A 21,320-nucleotide genomic window follows, 5' to 3' on the forward strand; every position below is an offset into this window, starting at 1 on the left:
TCTAAATTTTAACAAAATATTTTTCTTTTGTAATTATAAATTTTTATAATTTTATAATTTTCTTTTATAAATTTTAACACACAAAAGATGTTTAACATATGAAAAGTATACCTATTTCTTTCTGATGTACATTACCCTTTGTAATAAAAAAACTAGAAATATGCAGCAATATAAAACTGCATTTACTCTATATGGTTTTCTGAATCATGAAAATTGAAACTTCTTTCTCTTGCCTTTATGTACAATTACATATTTCTTTATGTACAGATATGTCAGGGAATACCAACACAAGGATTGTCATATTTTAAATCCTTTACTTAATGCACACAGTAATATATTTTAACACATAGTAACAAGGCCAAAAAATTAGTCTCAGAACTAAACTATTTAATTTTCTTGTATGTAGGATACTAAGTAACTAGAAGCTTTAGTGCCTGCAATACAATAATTTCCCACTGAAAATATTTATCTTTACCAAAGAAACCAAAGTATTCAGTAAATAACATCATACTGATAGCTGTTACAGATTTGAGACAGAAGGTTTACATTCTCTGAAAATGGAGACAGTTATCATTGGAAAGAAGTAATTTTCTTATATTTTGTCTCTAGATATATGAGAAATTGTTTCAGATTAATAGCAGTATTTTTCCCAAATTGTTATGACATAAAACTATTTTTTGTAGTCTTTTAAACAGTAACCTGGAGAAGGCAATGGCACCCCACTCCAGTACTCTTGCCTGGAAAATCCCATGGATGGAGGAGCCTGGTGGGCTGCAGTCCATGGGGTCGTGAAGAGTCGGACAGGACTGAGCAACTTCACTTTCACTTTTCACTTTCATGCACTGGAGAAGGAAATGGCAACCCACTCCAGTGTTCTTGCCTGGAGAATCCCAGGGACGGGAAGCCTGGTGGGCTGCTGTCTATGGGGTCGCACAGAGTCGGACACGACTGAAGTGACTTAGCAAAGAGCAACCTGATTTTTACAAATAATTAGTTTTCATTCATACATTATTCCTTTTATGCCTAAATATCAAATTACTCTATTTTAAAGCAAGATTTGAGACCCTATGTTATACTGTAACTGACTTAATATTTGAATAGGATTTTTTAAAATAAATCTTGGCAATTCAAACAGCAATTTATATTTTATTTTAAAAAGACTGGGAGACATATTTTAAAATACACTGGCAGCACTTTATAATTCTAGGACTTTTCAGCTCATGTATAAATTGAGCTATATATGCTCTATTCACCTTGTGTAGAAAATATGTATTTCTCTGTTAAAAGCAATTACTCTATTTTCAACGTACTCTACTTTTATTGTTAACCTTGCCTTCAAATTCAAAGCTTTAAGTACAGGCAAAGTTAACTTCACAACCAAATAATTATAATACATTTTAATATATCAATAAGCCAAAATCAAGCTACAGTATGAATGACAATACACAAAGGAGAAAGTCTTCCAACCACGGGGGAACACTGAGTCTTCCAGAGAGGCTCTCAGAAAAATGACACCAGCTTTGGAGGGGCTGTGAATGCACTGGGAAGTAATAGCTTGCCCTTCAAAAATATCAAGTTAGTATGCACCTGAAAACATTAATAGCTATTTTCTTCCAGGGCATTTTTCATTAATATTTCATTCATTTCAAGCACTTCAGAAAGAACAGCAAAATGGCCTAAAATTAGAGGTCATTTTCAACAAATATTTCTTTAATAAGCAATATTATCATAAAAGTTATGAATCCTGAATGATCATTTACACATAAATAATAAAAGGCATATCCTAACATATATGGCAGTACCTAAAGAGGTAAAGAATAGTAACATCCTACCTTTCACTTTGACTTCTTATTGGAAAACAACCTGGAAAAATTGCTTCTAAGAGGTAAAAGTATGCACATCTGTGCGGAAAATTCCGTTTAAAAGAAACATGCACCTCACTAATATGTTCAACCTACCAAAGAGGATGTTTCCATGACTTCCAGGATGTGCCGTATTGGTGATTCCCTCATCCTGACTACAGGCAGCCCCAGTAAAGCTACCATGGACCACAGCTACAGCACAGCCTGTCACCCCAGCCTCTCCCTTCCTTTCTGGCTCTGGACATTGCTATGAAGCCCACTCCCTTAGCCATATACTGCTAAGGCAGCAGTCCCTGTGTAGGCAGCCTCCCTTAGGTCAGGGTCCCCAGCCAGCACCAGCAGAAGGTAAGCAGTGGGAGAGCCAGCAAAGGCTTCATCTGTCTTCACAGCCACTCCCCAGGGCTCGAGTTACCACCTGAGCTCAGGGCTCCCACTGACTCTGCATTACAGTGAGCTGTTTAATCTTCTCACTACATATCACAATATAATAATAATAGAAATAAATTGCACAACACATGTAATGCACCTGAATCATCCCCAAACCACTGCCTTCCCTCCATCCGTGGAAAAATTGTCTTCCATGACCAGTCTCTGGTGCCGAAAACGTTGAAGACCGCTGCCTTATATCACTCTTTGATTCTCTTGACATGAATATTCATTCATCCTTGGAGGTTTTAAAAAATACCCTTTAATCTTTCAGACTTTAATTCCTTATGTATTTTCACAGTTCTGAACATAACTTTGAGAACATAGCAACCATGTAATAAACATATCAAAGAAAGGTTTGATATGTTTATGTATATATACAGCTACTCAGAAAAACCAAAGCATTTAAGCAGCACTATCTACTAAAATACAACAGACGCAGTACATACGTGTTGTCCAACATGGGAATCATTAGCCACATGAGCCATTTGAGCACTTGAAATGTTGCCTTTTTTCATTAAATTTTAATTAATTAAATAGCCATAAGATAGCTACTGTAGTGAACAGCATAGGAAAGAAAACACAGAGTCACCTGCATTGCATATCTTCCTGACATCACTGTAGAAGAGAAAGAGAGAAAAAGCAGGAAAAGGCAAGACAGGAAGACTACAAGATTGTACATCTCCAAGGAAAACGTTTACTTCTCTTGCCCATTTCAGAAATTATCACTGTGTCTATCACTGTAAATCTGTACATATTGCTGATTTTTCTAAGGCTGGTTTTTTCTTAAGAAACTTTATATTTCATGTCTTAATTTAAAATTCTGAAACATCATGAGAATGAAAACAAACTAGAGCATGTTATTAATAAGAATATTATCCACACCCTCCCTCACTTCTACAAAGGGAGAGGTCTTCCTCTATATTTCCCAGAAAACAACATCAAGGCTTACTTCTGGCCACTCCTTTCATCTCCTTATTAGAATATTCCCCAAGAAGAACTGATTTATCAAACTGATGAAGTAGACAAAACACACACGCATAGGACTCTGGCCAGTAGCTTCCTGGTCTTTCTAGCTACAGCAACACGGTAAATGATTCAGTGGAAAGAAGTTAAGAAGTACATTTCACCTTCAAGTCCCAGTTTTGTTTTTCACTCTATTTTCCAGCAGTATAGCTGATTTTGTTCCTTGCTCTATTTCTGTATCTATTTTTTTAACATAGTTCAGAAAACAAAAGTAAAAACGAAGTGTAATTAGTATCGCCGTAAAACCCAGTATTTTGCACATGTCAAAGAGGACAACAGCTGCATTACAGGAAATTGAATAAATGCTAAAAGGTCTGTTTTTTGTGGGATTTAGGGATGAGTCATAAAGAACGTTCTTGAGAGGCCAAACAAAAGAAAGATACTAAAAAAGGACTGAAGTAAATGCAGAACCTGAGAGAATGAAAAAAATTTTGACAGGAAAGCCTGCCTCAAACTTCATTTGCTCTGGGGCCAACATAAAGCCCTGGAAACCCAACATCTCCTTTGTGGGAGCTGAGCAGAGCGAATGAGATAAGAATTACAGCCTAAAGCCACCATCAAGCCTGAGACACACAAGGCTCTCAGAAGGCCACACCTTCAGTAGGAAAGAGACCAGCAGAAGACAATCCAATAAAGGGGGACATCAAGGCAAATGTCTTCTGATAATTCATAACCCAACCTTGCATATGTATGTGGAGGGAACAAGAAATCAATTTATTTTAAGGCAGCCCTCGGTCACTATGCACTCAGTAATAGAAAAACAAAAATTTAATTAGACTAATCATTTAGATTAATTCAAAATATCTTCAAAATAAATCTCAAAGAAAAAGCTCCAAGGAATAGGAGGACACATTCTAAACTTAAAAACACACAGACAATCAAGAAAAAAGTAAAGCAGGAAAAAAAAAAAAAAAAAAAAAACCTCCAGGAGTAGGCCTAGGAAACCTTTATTTGCTGGAATTACAGTCGAAGAATATAAAATATGTAATATATTTAGAGAAATAATAAATAGGACAAAAGAACAAAGCAAAAATTATGAATAAAGATACAGTTTTCAGTTCAGTTCAGCTGCTCAGTCATGTCCGATTCTTTGTGACCCCCTGGACTGCAGCACGCCAGGCCTCCCTGTCCATCACCAACTCCCAGAGTTTACTCAAACTCATGTCCATTGAGTCGGAGAGGCCATCCAATCATCTATCTCATCCTCTGTCGTCGCCTTCTCCACCCTCCTTCAATCTTTCCCAGCGTCAGGGTCTTTTCCAATGAGTCAGTTATTCGCATCAGGTGGCCAAAGTATTGGGCGTTTTAGCTTCAGTATCAGTCCTTCCAGTGAATATTCAGGACTGATCTCCTTTAGAAAGGACTGGTTGGATCTCCTTGCAGTCCAAAGGACTCTCAAGAGTCTTCTCCAACATCACAGTTCAAAAGCAACAATTCTTCGGCACTCAGCTTTCTTTACAGTCCAACTCTCACATCCATAGATGACTACTGGAAAAACCATAGCTTTGACTAGACAGACCTTTGTTGGCCAAGTAAAGTCTCTGCTTTTTAATATGCTGTCTAGGTTGGTCATAGCTTTTCTTCCAAGGAGCAAGCGTCTAGGAATGAAATTATAACGGAGCGGAAATTTAATATGCAACATACAAATTAAACAGCAGATTAGACAATGGAAAAGAAAATAATTAGGAAACTAGAATATATTAACAGTACAGAGAAAAACAGACAAAACTTCAAAGAGGTTAGGAAATAACACTATATGGAGTAAGAACGTAGAAAACATACAAAATGGGGAGGGCAGTCAATACTCAAAAGAGTCAATGGCTGATATTTTCAAAGAATTTATTAAAGACAACATTCATACTCAGGAAATCCAAAAGAAGAAAAAAATGTACCTTGACACATAGGACAAACTAGAGAACATCAAAAACAAGATATAATAAAACCAGAGAGAAAAGGCAGATTACCTAGAACACAACGAGTTTTAGAGAAAGAACCTGCCTCTTGAAAAAGCAATGTAACAAAGAAGAAAAACGGTATCAATATCTTCAATTGACTAAGAAAAGATCAAATAATTTCATGCCCTTAGGAAAACTATTGTTCAAAAAAGTAAAGGCAAACAAATTCACTTTCAAACAAAAGAAAGCTTTACCACTGAAGTACTCTCACTAGGGAAATATAATGATATATTTGAAACAAAAATAAAGTTAGAAAAAAATGAATGATGAACCAAAAGCAAATGATAAGTATGTGTATATAAACACATATAAATATTTATCTGCAGCATATATTAGTGGTGCATATGTGCATGCTACGTCTCTTCAGTTGTGTACAACTCTATGGGATCCCTCGGACTGTAGCCCGCTAGGCTCCTCTGCCTGTAGGATTCTCCAGGCAAGAATACTGGAGTGGGTTGCCATGCCCTCATCCAGGGGATGTTCCAGAAGCAGGGATCGAACCCGTGTCTCTTGCATTGTCAGGCAGGTTCTTTACCAGTAGCATCACCTGGAAAGTATCTCAGTAGCAAAGACAGCTAATTTACAATATGAAAAAAGAAAAAATTAAAACATCACACAGAACTAGCATACAAATCAAGAGAAGATGATTGGTGTTGATGTATTTTAGGTTCAGAAGAAAAGATATCGCTTTCTTCCGTTCCTTATAAGTACATGCAAGCAGTTTCCTTTCTAAGTATGTGGATGTTAAACTCTTCTATTTAAGATCAAAAAGAAAGTCTTCCAAATTAGTAAAAGAGGAAAAATAAAACGAGAAATTTTAAATCTACCAAAAGAATCTGAGCAAGAAGAAGGAAAAAAATACAGAGAAGAATAGGGGAAGAACTAACAGAAGGAGGAAGAAGAGGACCATGGAAAAAGCAGCATAAGCTGAAATTCTGAAGGGAAACATCACATAAATTCCAATATATTTCTAAACTCATATGAATTACAAAGTCAACACAGGATTATCAGACAAGATTTTTTTTAAAAAAGCATTCATATATTATTTAAAGGAATGCTTTAAATAGGAATAGTAAAGGAAAGATTATACCCATTTGAAATCAGAATTCCAAAGAACAGCAAGGAGAGATAAGAAAGCCTTCCTCAGCTATCAGTGAAAGAAACACAGGAAAACAATAGACTGGGGAAGACTAGAGATTTCTTCAAGGAAATTAGAGATACCAAGGGAACTTATCATGCAAAGATGGGCTTTGCATGAAAGGACAAGAAATGGTAAAGGACAGAAATAGTATGGACCTAACAGAAGCAGAAGATATTAAGTACAGGTGGCAAGAATACACAGAAGAACTATACAAAAAAGATCTTTACGACCCAGATAATCACGGTGTGATCACTCACCTAGAGCTGGAAATCCTGGAATGAGAAGCCAAGTGGGCCTTAGGAAGCATCATTACAAACAAAGCTAGTGGATATGAAATTCCAGTTGAGCTGTTTCAAATCCTAAAAGATAATGCTGTGAAAGTGCTGCACTCAATGCCAGAAAATTAGGAAAATTCAGCAACGGCCACAGGACTGGGAAAGGTCAGTTTTCATTCCAATCTCAAAGAGAGGCAATGCCAGAGAATGCTCAAACTACTGCACAATTGCACTCATCTCACACTAGTAAAGTAATGTTCAAAATTCTCCAAGCCAGGCTTCAACAATACGTGAACCATGAACTTCCAGATGTTCAAGCTGAATTTAGAAAAGGCAGACAAATCAAAGATGAAATTGCCAGCATCCACTGGATCATCAAAAAAGCAACAGAGTTCCAGAAAAACATCTACTTCTGCTTTACTGACTATGCCAAAGCCTTTGTGTGGATCACAACATACTGTGGAAAATTCTTCAAGAGATGGGACTACCAGACCACCTGATCTGCCTCCTCAGAAATCTGCATGCAGGTCAAGAACCAACAGTTAGAACTGGACATGGAACAACAGACTGGTTCCAAATCCAGAAAGGAGTATTGTCAAGGCTGTATATTGTCACCCTGCTTATTTAATTTATAGCAGAGTACATCATGAGAAAAACTGGGCTGGATGAAGCACAAGCTGGAATTAAGATTGCCGGGAGAAAAATGTCAATAACCTCAGATATGCAGATGATACCACCCTTATGGCAGAAAGTGAAGAACTAGAGAGCTTCTTGTTGAAAGTGAAAGAGGAGAGTGAAAAAGTTGGCTTAAAGCTCAACATTCAGAAAACTAAGGTCAAGGCATCTGGTCCCATCACTTCATGGCAAATAGATGGGGAAACACTAGAAACAGTGACAGACTTTATTTGGGGAGGCTCCAAAATCAATGCAGATGCTGGCTGCAGCCATGAAATAAAAGATGCTTGCTCCTTGGAAGAAAACTTATGACCAACCTAGACAGCATATTAAAAAGCAGAGACATTACTTTGCCAACAAAGGTCCATCTAATTAAAGCTATGGTTTTTCCAGCAGTTATGTATGGATGTGAGAGTTGGACTATAAAGAAAGCTGAGCACCAAAGAATTGATGATTTTGAACTGTGGTGTTGGGAAGACCTGGTCTGAAGGAGATCCAACCAATCCATCCTAAAGGAGATCAGTCCTGCGTGTTCATTGGAAGGACTGAAACTCCAATGCTTTGGCCACCTGATGCGAAGAACTGAGTCATTGGAAAAGGCCCTGAAGGTGGGAAAGATTGAAGGTGGGAGGAGAAGGGGACGACCGAGGATGAAGACAATTGGATGGCATCACCAACTCAATGGACGTGGGTTTGGGTAGACTCTGGGAGTTGCCAATGGACAGAGAGGCCTGGTGTGCTGTGGTCCATGGGGTCACAAAGAGTCAGACATGATAGAGCAACTGAACTGAACTGATAGCATTTAAAATGTAAGAAAAAGGTATGAAAAATGCTTGTTATGAAATGTGAGTAGCTGTACACAACAGCTACAAATACATAAAAACTGAGAGGAAAACGAAAGTCTTCAAAGAGAACCGAGAAGATGATGCCATTTAAGTAATACTCAAAAGATCTAAAAACCAAGAAGAATATCAGGGATACATATATGATTATCTACAATGCAAAGAAAGAAATGATAAATCCAAAATTCAAGGGATCTGAATTGAGGAGGGGGGCATGGAAGCTTCAAAGTCATAGGCAACATTCTGCAGGTTAGCCTCATCAGTAGCCTCATCAGTGAAAAGTGGGAATTTGTGTCACTGTAGCCTTTCTAATGTTAAACATTTTATACAAATAATTTTTATAATAAGTCAAGCTATCAGTAACTTCAAATTTGGGTCTTGACTTCTTTTCTTCAGATCAGGCTGACAAGAAGGAAAATAGTGATCTCATCACTCACCACAAGCTCTTCCATCTCTGTTCTCACACATGTGGCGCACGGCACAAAACATTCAGTAATTCCAAAAGTAAGTTCTCCTACCAGTTTTGTGTTTTCAAGCCCAGAAATGCAGAAAACCTACATTCCAAACATACTGATTAAATGCAATAATAAGACACACAGACTGCTTACCTGCTTTTCAGTAAACACGTGCTTACTCACTCAGTCATCTGACTCTTTGCAACCCCATGGACTGCAGCCCGCCAGGTTCCTCTGTCGTCCATGGGATTCTCCAGGCAAGAACACTGGAGTGGATTGCCATGCCCTCCTCCAGGGGATCTTCCCAACCTAGGGATCAAACCAGGTCTCCCTCATTGCTGGCAGATTCTTTACCAGCTGAGCTACCAACTTACATCTTATGAAAAAATTTCCTGAAGTGATTTTCTCCAAGTTTCAGTTATTAACTTAATCAAATCTAGTTCCAAAATCTTGTTACAAATCTTCTAACCAAATGGTATCTTGTAAAATAGTAAACTTCAAAATGTACACATTAACTGTGAATAAAAGAAACTAATGCCTAAAAGTCACAAAACACAAAGATCCAAGAAGACTGCTGTTCCTGAGACAGAAATCTTTTTCTTGACAGCCACGTCAAACTGGGCAAATGAAGATGCATTCTATAATTTGCTACTTGCAAAGATGAGTACGGACTAAAATGCACATCAATCATAATGATACTAGTATCTACTTTTTACATTTTTACATCCATATATTTAAAAGTGTAAAGACAGCTGTTGACATAGTTGTTGACTCATCTTTTAGTGGACATCCACTAAAACGTTACAAAAGAACTGTCTTTAAGCTCAAAATTGTCCTTAAGAATATTGAATAATCAATAAAACTTCAAACAGAAGAACTATGTGATCTTCAAATCAACTCTTCATAAAACAAAGCAAATAATTTGGTATTTTAAACACTAGTTTACACATAATTCCCTATCCAGATAGTCAAAGGATAACCATATTTCATAATCACTAGGCAGAGTTTCAGAGGTTGATGAATGGCTCTAAAATATTGCATATCAGGGATGGGGCGCCAGGGTGGGGCAGGGGGGTTGCTCCTAATTTTTCCTTGATTTTTGATTTAAATAAATCTTGATCCAAAACCATCATTAATCAGTTCACTTGCTTACTTTACTTTTCAACTGTATTCACAGACATTAAAAAATTTAACTCTGATTTTCTCAGTAATACTACAGATCTGATAATCTCAAAAGCTTACAAAAAGTTAGAATTCCTTCTCTCTTGAAATTTAATCACATAATGTATTAAAAAGAAAATATGAAAAATTGATTTTATCCGCTAACTGCATCATAACTGCAAAGTCCAAAGATTTGATCAGAGACATAGATTCACATTTCACATGTTCAGCTCAGTTTCTCCTCTCACTGGAGCACTGGGCACAGAAATGTTCCTGAGTAGCTCAGTTTCCTTCTACATGAAGCACCATCATTTCAGAAACATTTCCCTAATAATATGGTTTTATATTCTTTCCAGTCAAAAATACTATTTCATAACAAACAAATACTTGTGACTTCCTGATAATATATTCTAGAACTGGCCAGTCTCGAGGAAATAATTCCACAAACTTTTATTTTTGAAACAAGATTCAAATGAAACATACAGCATCATCTCCCAGTGCCTTTAGGTAGAATCACAGGAAATACTAAATCCATTGTAATATACTTGAATTCACACAGACAGTCCTCTCACAGCTTTTTTCTCTAACATGTTCAAATACTCAAAATAAGAAGATGAGGTAATGGCAGAGTCTACTTCTAATTACATTGAAATTCCGTGATTATCTCCAGTGTCAGGTGGCTGCCAGATAAACTGAAAATGAGTATAGCTCCTCAGTTGACCCCAACATACCCTTTTCCTACATTTAAACTCTACAGGAACAGGGCTTGGACCTACTCTGAAGTTTATTCAAGCCACACATCTAAGATGGTACTTAGGAAACAGCAGGTGCTCATCAACATTTTTTAAATGAAAACATTTAACAGTACAGATTAAACTGGAAACCAGAACTCTTCATATATGACTACACCTGTCAAATAAATATTAAGACATGAAGTCCCTGGTCTCACGCCCACCATTAATTTACACCCTAGCTGCTGCTGCTGCTAAGTCGCTTCAGTCGTGTCCGACCCTGTGTGACCCCATAGAGGGCAGCCCCCCAGGTTCCCCCATCCCTGGGATTCTCCAGGCAAGAACACTGGAGAGGGTTGCCATTTCCTTCTCCAACGCATGCATGCATGCTAAGTCACTTCAGTCATGTCCGACCCTGTGTGACCCCATGGACAGCAGCCCACCAGGCTCCTCTGTCCACAGGATTCTCCAGGCAAAAGTACTGAAGTGGGTTGCCATTTCCTTCTCCTTACACCCTAGAGAACAGACTAAAATGGTAAAATATGGAAAAATAAAGATAAAGTTGAAATAATAGAGATTCTTTGCTCACTCTTCATACTCCTTAGTTAAACCTCAGTCTCATGTCTCTCAGCAGGTAGGGTCTTTTTATTTTAAAAATTATACTGTCAAGGATTTTTATCTTACTGTAGCCAAAATTAAGAAATATCCAGAATATCAGAATATCAAAAAAATTATTTTATATATCATTAACCTCCAAACATAGTTTGTCATTCTGGCCCTCTGGCCCTTTATCTACATTTTATACACACATACACATATATATGCATATAGAGAGAAGACTAGAATATATTTATATATATACATTTACATAGAAATAAGCATTCATTTATTATACAAATAAGAAATCAAAACTAACCTACCTTCAACTCTTACAGCTTGGAAATTCTATGACTGCTCATTTTATAACAACCCCTATTTAAAATTTTTCAAGACTATGCTGGGCTAAAAAGTCTAAAAATTGGTTTATCAAGGAACCTACTGTAGTATGGCTAGATACAGGGCACCTAGTGAAATCTGGATTTCTGAAAATAACAAATAATTTCTCACTGTAAGTATGTCTAAAATCCAGATTTTGCTAGGCATCCTATATATTTATTTGCTAAACCTGACAACACTAACCTATGGGCGCCTATAAAGATACCTCTTCCAATAAAAGAAAAAAAACAGTTATTGGCATTTCTTGCTATGTCAAACAGGAATGAGCCAGTATATATACAATGCCAAAATTCAGAGTGAAACTCAACCACATTAAATCAATAGTTTCTGATCATGATTAATTCTCTTTTGAAAAATAGCTTAAGTTTTTTAAAATTCTTTTTTTTTTAATAGCAATTTTATTTCTATCCACTTTCAATGAACAATCCAAAATAAAATTAAGAAAAATTTCATTTATAACGGCATCAAAAAGAATAAAATACTTAGGAATGAATTTAACCAAAACAGTGCCAAATTTATACACCAAAAACTATAAAACATTGTAAGAAATTAAGGACCTAAATTACTGGAAAAACATCCTATGGATCAAAAAACTTAACATTGTTAAGATGACAATACTTCTAAAATTGATCTACAAATTTAGTACCATTCCATTAGACTCCCATCTGACTTCCTTATAGAAATTGGCAAGCTGATTCTAAAATTCTAATGAAATTGCAAGGGATTTAGAATAGCCAAAACAATCTTTAAAAAGACAGTCTAAGTAGGAAGACTTACATTTCCTGATTTTAAAACTTACTGCAAGACAACAGTAATCAACTCTTGGTAACAGCACATGGGTATACATATCCTTGACAATGAAATATATTAGGTCAATGAAAGGATTGAGAATCCAGAAGTAAACCCATGCATCTATGGTGAGCTGATTTTCCACAAGGCGACTAGTGTTGTAAGTACGGGAAGAAATCAAAGCCCTTGTGTTTTGCTAGTGGGAATGTGAAATAGTTTGGCACTTCCTAAAATGTTAAACAAAGAATTACCATATGACCCAGCAATTCTGCTCCTAAGTATATACCCCCAAGGATTTGAAAACAAAGATTCAGACAGATACTTGTACACCAACTTAAGTATCAGCATAAATTCATAATAGCCAAAAAGTGAAACAACCCAAATGTCTATCAACGGATAAACAAAATGTGGTATATCCATACAGTGAATCATTATTTGGCCATAAAAAAGAATGAAGTACTGAAAGATGCTACAACATGGATGAATCTTTTGTTTACTTTTTGAGGTTGCACTGGGTCTCCGTTGCTGCACGTACGCTTTCTCCAGTTGCAGCAAGTGGGGCTACTCTTTGTTCCAGTGCACAGGCTTCTTCTCCTTGCCGTGGCTTCTTTTATTGCAGAGCATGGGCTCTAGGGCTTGCAGGCTTCGGTAATTGCAGCACACAAGCTCAGTAGTTGTAGCTGATGGACTCCGTAGTTGTGGTACACACGCTTAGTTGATCCGCAGCACTTGGAATCATCCCAGATCAGGGATTGAACCCACGTCCCCTGCCTTCTTAACATGGATGAATCTCAAAAACATTATGCTAGGTAAAAGCAGCCAGTCTCAAAAGACTGCATATTGTTTGATTCCATTTATATGAAATGTCCATAAGAGAGGAGACAGCAGAGAGGAAGTAGATTAGAGATTGCTTAGAACTGGGAGTGTAGGGAAAGAAAGGATAGGAGGATAATAGGTAAATGGCACAGGGTTTCTTTTTGAGGTGATGAAAATGTTCTAAAGTTAACTGCGGTGATGGTGACATATATCTGTGAGAACATTAAAACCACTGAGTTGCATAACCAGGCTTCTAAACATGGTGGTTGGCTTCCTCCAAAGTGCAAGTGTGGAAGCTGCCAGGCCTTCTTAAGGTTTAGGCCTGGAACCAACCGTGTCATTCCACTATGTTCTGTTCATTAAAGCAGATCACAGGCCAGCCCAGATTCAAGGGGAGGGAACTTATAATAATGTCATTTCAGAGATACGTGGTTCACCGGGGCCCATTGAAGTAATAATCTATCACAACCTGCCCTCTGTCCCCTAATGATATACTTCCTCCCATATGCAAAATACACCTCTCAAGACCTCTCTCCCCAGTGACTTCCCTGGTGGTCCAATGGCTAAGTTCCATGCTCCCAATGCAGAGGGCCTGGGTTTAATCCCTATCCAGGGAACTAGATCCCACATGCCACAACTAAGGATCCTAGATGCCACAATGAAGACTGACTATCCTGTATGCCACAACTAAGACCCAGAACAGCCAAATACAAATAAATATTAAAAAAGACCCCTTCCCATCTCACCCCATTATGGTACCAAGATTGAACTTGAAGTCCATAATTTCATCTAATTCAGGTCCATGTATGATTGAGGTTTCTCAAGGAATTCTCTGAATCTGACAACTTTGAATTAGAGACAAATTATCTACTCCCTTCAGGTAATGGTTAGGCAGAAGAAGGAAAATTCCAATAGATACTCCTGTTCAGAAAGGAGAAAGTGGCAGACACATAGCAGCCACAAAGAAAGAAAGAAAGTGAAGTCGTTCAGTCGCGTCCGACTCTTTGTGACCCCATGGACTGTAGACTACCAGGCTCCTCCATCCATGGAATTTTCTAGGCAAGACTACTGGAGTGGGTTGCCATTTCCTTCTCCAAGGTTTTTTAAAATTCTAAGGGAAAAAAGGCATGATTTTTTTAAAGCTATATATTACTCAGTAATAAACACAATAAGTATATTGAGACTATATTTCCACACGCATATAAATATTATGTATTCAATTGTTACCTTGAGAAATAGTTGAGATAGACCAGCCATTTATTCACAGGCACCATGAAGTATAAAAGTGACAAATCATAGCATCTGTTTAATTCAGTAACATGCCCGCATGTTCAGATAGACAAATTACCTCACAGGATTACTTGTCAAAGACACGCGGAGGGACTCCAGGTACGTGAAGAGTCTCTCATCCGCAGACCCCATCTTCAGTTCATAGATGAATTCCTGAGGTGAGATCTGTCGATTACTCTTAAGACTTCCCTGAAAAATAAGTAAAAAAACCTGAATTCATGCTGTGTGAAGATTATTAAAATAGTTACAACTACATTAATCGCACCTTTCACATTAACAGCAATATTTCGAGAGAATGATTTCCTTACTTTCGCCCATAAATCTATAAATTCATAATCCATGGTATCCATGAAACATAGCAACATATCATCAACAGGTTTTCAAATTATAAAATAATTGCCTTGTCAAATCCAGACTATCACAGAAAACAAAGGAAATATCCAAAAATATACCAATGTGTTTTAGGAACATGCAAAATAAAACCAAACCTCAATATAAGAATAACTCCATTAAAATAAATATTCTAAGCAATACAGAAAAGTTGTAAATCATTAAGCACCTAGTTCAAGGCATTACAGACACAGAGATTATCAATACCTAAGTCTGGAAGGAGAAACCCGAGCAAAAAAAAAACAGTACTTTTCAGCGCAGTCTAATTCCTCTAGCGCTAATTCATGTCTAACTCTGCAACCCCATGGACTCCTCCCACCAGTCTCCTCTGTCCATGGAAATCTCCAGGCAAGAACACTGGACTGAGTAGCCATTCCCTTTTCCAGGGGATTCTTCCTGACCCGGGAATCAAACCTGGATCTCCTGCATTGCAGGCAGATTCTTTACCATCTGAGCCACAAGGGAAGCTCCTAATTTCTCTAACATGACACCAAAGGCTCAAAGGAAGAAGAGCCAACTTGGCAGAGAGAAAAGGGAAGAAGCAAAGGGAAAAGTAAAGAAGAGTTAAGGAGGCAAAAACTTAGTCAAGAATACCTTTCAGACAAAAATATAACACATGAGCACACCCCCAAAAAATATACGAAAGCACATACAATTGAAAATGAGAGGCCAGGTCCTAGAGCAGTAGAGCACCACTCCACAAACAGCTCATCACACCAGCAGCAGTATGAAACTCAGATGAGAAGAGCTGGTGTTCACTGATTATTCAACACACGTTAATTCCCTAGTAAGTGCCAGTCAATGTTCTAAGTGCTGAAAAAAGACCAGTGAACAAGAGACAAAAATCGCTACCTACAGAACTTTACTCTCCACAGGGAAGGGTAAAGAAAGACAGACAGTAACTGAAAAGTAATTAAAATACATCCAAATGTAGATAGTGTTAAGTGCTATAGAGAAAAAAAAAAAGCAACAGGAGGAATAAGCAGCATAGGAAGTGGGGTGAATTTCAAACAGGGTGGTCAAAGAAGTCTCCCAGAGAAGACTCTGAAGGACTCAAACTTGAATGTTAGAATCAAAGTCTGAAGGATGTAAGAGCTTGAACCTTGTAGAAGTCTGGAAAGAGATCTGTGATGGAGAGGACTGTAGGCCTTACAGGCCACCAAAGAACTTGGACTTCCACTCTGAGATCCGAAGCATCAGAAGCAGAAAGACCTGTTGAACAGGTACGTGTATGGTCCAAATGGACCACATGAGAATGTCCATCTAACAGATGGACGTCTAAACATGAGGATGTCCAACTAACAATAAACTTCAGAATTCTATTTAAATTACAGATTATAAATCCAAGGGGAAGGAAAGGATCTATAAATGTCCAAAAGTCGATTCGTTGGGATGGTAGGAAATTAGATGTATTTTTCCCATTTCTTTTTCATTTTTTTGCTACACTGTTACACAAGGAAACATTCCCATAAAGCAAAACAAATTAGCCCAGGGAAACAGGTGATTTTCATAGTCAGCAAGTCCTAATTTACTAAAGAAAATACAGGGCAAAATCTCAAAGAACAAATGATAAAATAAAAATGAAAGGAAAAATGAAATGGTGAGAAAACTGAAAATATCAGATTTTTAAATTAGTGACTATGCTCTCTTTCATTAAAAAGAGAATATATTCAACTTGTACCAGTGTATCATTTATCCATCTCTTTGCTTTAAATTATGAATCTGCTTCTTGTTCAACACAGAAAATTTGGAAAACAGAAAAACAAATAAAAAGTATCTAAAAATAACTATTAGTTTGATATTTCTATGTCTTAAGTATTTGTTCTCCTACATTATATATAATATATAAACTTCCATACTTATAAAAATATATGATATTTTATCAGTGAGTAATATTTAAAGAACATATTCTAGTATTAATACTTAATTCCCAAAGAAAATTATTTTCTTTCTGCCTACAGACTATTATTAACACGCTGTGCTGTGTGCTGTGCTTAGTTGCTCAGTTGCATCCGACTCTCTGTTACCCCACGGACTATCGTCTGCCCGGCTCCTCTGTCCATGGGAATTCTCCAGGCAAGAATACTGGAGTGGACTGCCATGCCTTTTTCCATGATTAACATACTACCACTTACCTAATTTACACCATTATTAATGAGCATTTAGTTTGATTGTATCGTAAATTTTTTCAAGTTTCTGATGTAGGCTGCCAGGCCAATAATTTTATCCAAATATATATCAATAGAGGTTAGATAATCTTTTGTAGTCCTTTCTGAATTTATTAATGAAAAGAATTACAACTTTGGTAGAATCAAAATAAACCAAGACTGAATAGATGAATTGTTTCCTTCAACAATATTTAGGCAAACCCCAGTATTTAAAGAAAATACTTCTAAAATATAAGAATAATAGCAATAAGTGCATTTGGATTAAAAGTGATATAAAGGTATTTTTAAAATAAGTAAAAAGCCACCTGCCCATCTCTTAGTCCTATCTCACAAAGACAGCCACTTTTAAGTCCCTGAACAGTTTCTTCTGAGAGCTACTTAATATATGTAAATTATGTGCTTATTCTGATATATTTAAACTTGTAACCTTTCAATATTACCTTGGACTTCTGTTATCAAATATATAAAATATAAAGACTTATAAAAACATTAGAATTTCTACTCTCCCTCCCTCTGGCTGGAGAAAGCAATGGCACCCCACTCCAGTACTCTTGCCTGGAAAATCCCATGGACAGAGGAGCCTGGTAGGCTGCACTCCATGGGGTCACAAAGAGTCGGACACGACTGAGCGACTTCACTTTCACTTTTCACTTTCATGCACTGCAGAAGGAAATGGCAACCCACTCCAGTGTTCTTGCCTGGAGAATCCCAGGGACGGAGAATCCTGGTGGCCTGCCGTCTATGGGGTCGCACAGAGTCAGACGCGACTAAAGCAACTTAGCAGCAGCTCCCTCTAGCTACAGTTATAAGTAAATTAAATTGAACCAAATGATGCCAATCCATGAAATGAGAGCTAGCTGAATTCACATTCTATGGGCTCCTCACAACAAAGTTCCTAAAGAGATGAGCATAGGCATCCAAAAACCTTAACAATGCTTTAATTTGCTTTAGAGACACAGAATAGGGCACTCAATGAACAGAATGTCTCCATTCATAAAGTCTTCCAGCTACTATAATTTCCTGTTAGCCAAATCAACATGTTGGTTGCCCCTAAAACTGGGAATATGAGAAGCAATGTCAGCTCTCATAATTCTATTCAGGAATATAGCAAGGTCAATAATAACAACAGCACACACACAGATTAGAAAGGAAGAAGTAGATCTGTCTATAAGCAAACAAGATGATTATCTACAGGAATTTACCAAAGTCACAGAATAAAACTCAACATAGAAAAATAATTCTTATTTCTAAATACTATCAGCAATTGGAAAACAAAACTTTTAAATAAACCATTTCTAATAACATCAAAAAATACAAAATCATTAAGAAAAATTTTAACAGAAGAAGAGATCTATACATTAAAAACTATAATACTGTAGAGACAAGATGACCTAAATAAATGAAAATGTTATACCATGTTCATGGATCAGATGACTCAATCTCCAGAAATCCATTAAGAAAAACAGCTTTTGAAAAATAATCTACAAAGTCAATATAATAACCATCAACATCCCAGCAAGCTTTTTTGAAGAAATTGAGAAGCAGTTTCTAAAATTAATATGGACATGCAGGGAACCTACAACAGAATAATTTTGAAAAAAATAAAGTTGGGGACTTACTTCATCTGATTTCAAGATTTACTGAAATGCTACAGTAATCAAAGTAGAATTAACAGAATGAAGTATAGAAATATACTTGAATCTATGTAATGAATGATTCTCAACAAAGAACTCAATGTAATTCAATCGGGTATTAACAATCTTTTCAATAACTGGTGCTGGAATAACCGAACATCCATATGAAAGAATGTGAGCCTAAAAAAGCTAAAATTATAAAATGTCTAGAAGAAAACATAGTGAAAACCTTCACTATCCTGGGGAAAGCAAAGATTCCTTAGCATACAAAAGGCACTAACTATAAAATTGGATTTTATCAAAATGTAAATCTTTCACTTCTCAAAAGACTCTTTTATTAAGAGTTTCATTAAAATGAAAGGTAAGCCACAGATTGAGAAAACACTGCAATACATGTCAAGAACTATGCAGAGTCTAATATTCTACTCTATATACAAGCTAAATTAGCCTGTTACTGCTTCATGAGTACTGAGAGAAAACTTAAGACTCCTGAGTTAGAGACAAAAGGACTCTATCAGACATGTTGGTTCCCCAACCCAAACGAAGTCCCAAACAGATGATGCAGAGACTGCTGATGATGGATGTCTACACATGCAAGGGATCGTATTCAATATCACAAGAGAAGAACCCTGAGCTTAGGGTAATCACCACTTCTATAGTGAACAGTAACAAGCCCATTAATTATCCACAGAGATATAACTTCATCTTTAAGGTTGTAAAAGTGAAAGTTGCTCAGGCCGACTCTTTGAGACCCAGTGGATCATACAGTCCATGGAATTCTCCAGGCCAGAATACTGAAGTGGGTAGACTTTCCCTTCTCCAGGGTATCCTCCCACCCCAGAGATCAAACCCAGGTCTCCCACATTGCAGGCGGATTCTTTACCAGATGAGCCACAAGGGAAGTCCTCTCTAAGGTGATCTCTAAGGTTGATTCACTGTAAACACAATCCTGAAAAATGATCTGGATAAACAATCCTCAGGCCTTGCATTGCTGGCATAACCAGAAAGAATATACAGGAATATCTAGGGTCCACAGGAGACTTCATCTCCTAACATAAATATATCTCATAAAAGATTTCTATTCAGACCATTTAATAAACTCCTACAACTCAACAGTAATAAGAAAAACAGTCCAATTAAAAACATGAATAAAAGACTTCACAAGAGACGATATATGTATGGACAAATGGACAAAAAGCACAAGAAATAGTATTCAGGATCATTTGTAATCGGAATTGCAAAACAAAAGAAGAAACAAAATAATCCTACACCCCTCCTAGAACGGTGAGGGTGTGAAGCACCTGGAATGCTTCCACACAACTAGTGGGGACGTGAAATGGCACCAGTACTTTACAAAACAGTTAGAGATTTCTTTTAAAGTTAAATACATACTGACTCAGCAAGTAGACAGTGAGGTATTAAGCAGGAGAGGAAAAAATTCCCTATGACATTCAGAACAGCTTTATTCACAAAAGCCAAAGACTGGGAACAATGCAAATACTCATCAGCAAGGTGTTCTATAGCCATACAGTGGAGTGTGTGCAAGCATGCTCAGTCGTGTCGGACTCTGCGACCCCACGGACTGTATCCCACCCGGGTCCTCTGTGCATGGGATTCTCCAGGCAAGAATACTGGAGTGGTTTGCTATGCCCTCCTCCAGGGAATTTTCTTGACCCCGGGATTGAACCTGCATCTCCTGCGTCTCCTGCACTGAGGCAGATTTTCTACCCACAGAGCCACCTGGGAAGCCCATACACTGGAATACTATGAAACAGTAAAAAAAAAGTTCACTACATAATGCAACAAGATAGATGAACACAAAAACTATGCTGAGTTAAAGAAGTCAAACAAACCAACAAATAGAACATACTGTATGGTTCCCTTTATAGGAAAGACCAAGAGCAACCTGTCAGTGTTTCCTCTGGGGCCACTGTGACTGAAGACAAGAAAGCAGAGCTGTTCACTATCACCAGTGCACCTGGGTACAGAACGAGGGGTTACAGACAGCGTCTGAAACGGAGCAGTACACAGGCTTTTCCAACAGACGCTGGGCAAAAGAGAATAAACTTACTGGCAAAAGAGAATTCTCTATTTGAACCACATCCAGTCTGTCCAGTCTGAACCCTCCGCTTCCACACTGTCGTCAGGCACTCCCTGCCTCAGCGCGCTCACCTCGACACCACACTGCGCGCCTGCACGGCAACCCCCCCCTCCCCACCCCCGGCATCAGTCTACCCTACCAGGACCCGGCTTCTCTAAGCCACGCAAACTGAGTCCTTGCCCTTATCTATGGATTTCTTTTTCAAAACACTCACCACTCTGTACTAAACTAACTTTCAGTTCAGTTCAGTTCAGTCACTCAGTTCTGTCCGACTCTTTGCGACCCCATGAATCACACACAGCATGCCAGGCCTCCCTGTCCATCACCATCTCCCGGAGTTCACTCAAACTCACGTCCATCAAGTCGGTGATGCCATCCAGCCATCTCATCCTCTGTCGTCCCCTTCTCCTCCTGCCCCCAATCAATCCCTCCCAGCATCAGAGTCTTTTCCAATGAGTCAACTCTTCGCATGAGGTGGTCAAAGTACTGGAGTTTCCAGCTTTAGCATCATTGCTTCCAAAGAACGCCCAGGGCTGATCTCCTTCAGAATGGACTGGATGGATCTCCTTGCAGTCCAAGGGACTCTC

General features: G+C 37.8%; 1 protein-coding gene across 8 annotated transcripts in view; it reads right to left on the bottom strand.

Moving 5' to 3' along the window:
* DIAPH3 (diaphanous related formin 3) overlaps positions 1-21,320 on the bottom strand; it is a 569,530-nt gene that overhangs the window by 422,599 nt on the left and 125,611 nt on the right. For all 8 annotated transcript variants that reach the window (XM_025263061.3, XM_044926876.2, XM_025263062.3 and 5 more), the window contains one exon: positions 14,499-14,629. In XM_025263061.3, the coding sequence (XP_025118846.3) occupies positions 14,499-14,629 (131 nt within the window). The remainder of the gene's footprint in view (positions 1-14,498; positions 14,630-21,320) is intronic.

Source organism: Bubalus bubalis, chromosome 13, assembly GCF_019923935.1.
Source record: "Bubalus bubalis isolate 160015118507 breed Murrah chromosome 13, NDDB_SH_1, whole genome shotgun sequence".
Classification (NCBI taxonomy): Eukaryota; Metazoa; Chordata; class Mammalia; order Artiodactyla; family Bovidae; genus Bubalus; species Bubalus bubalis.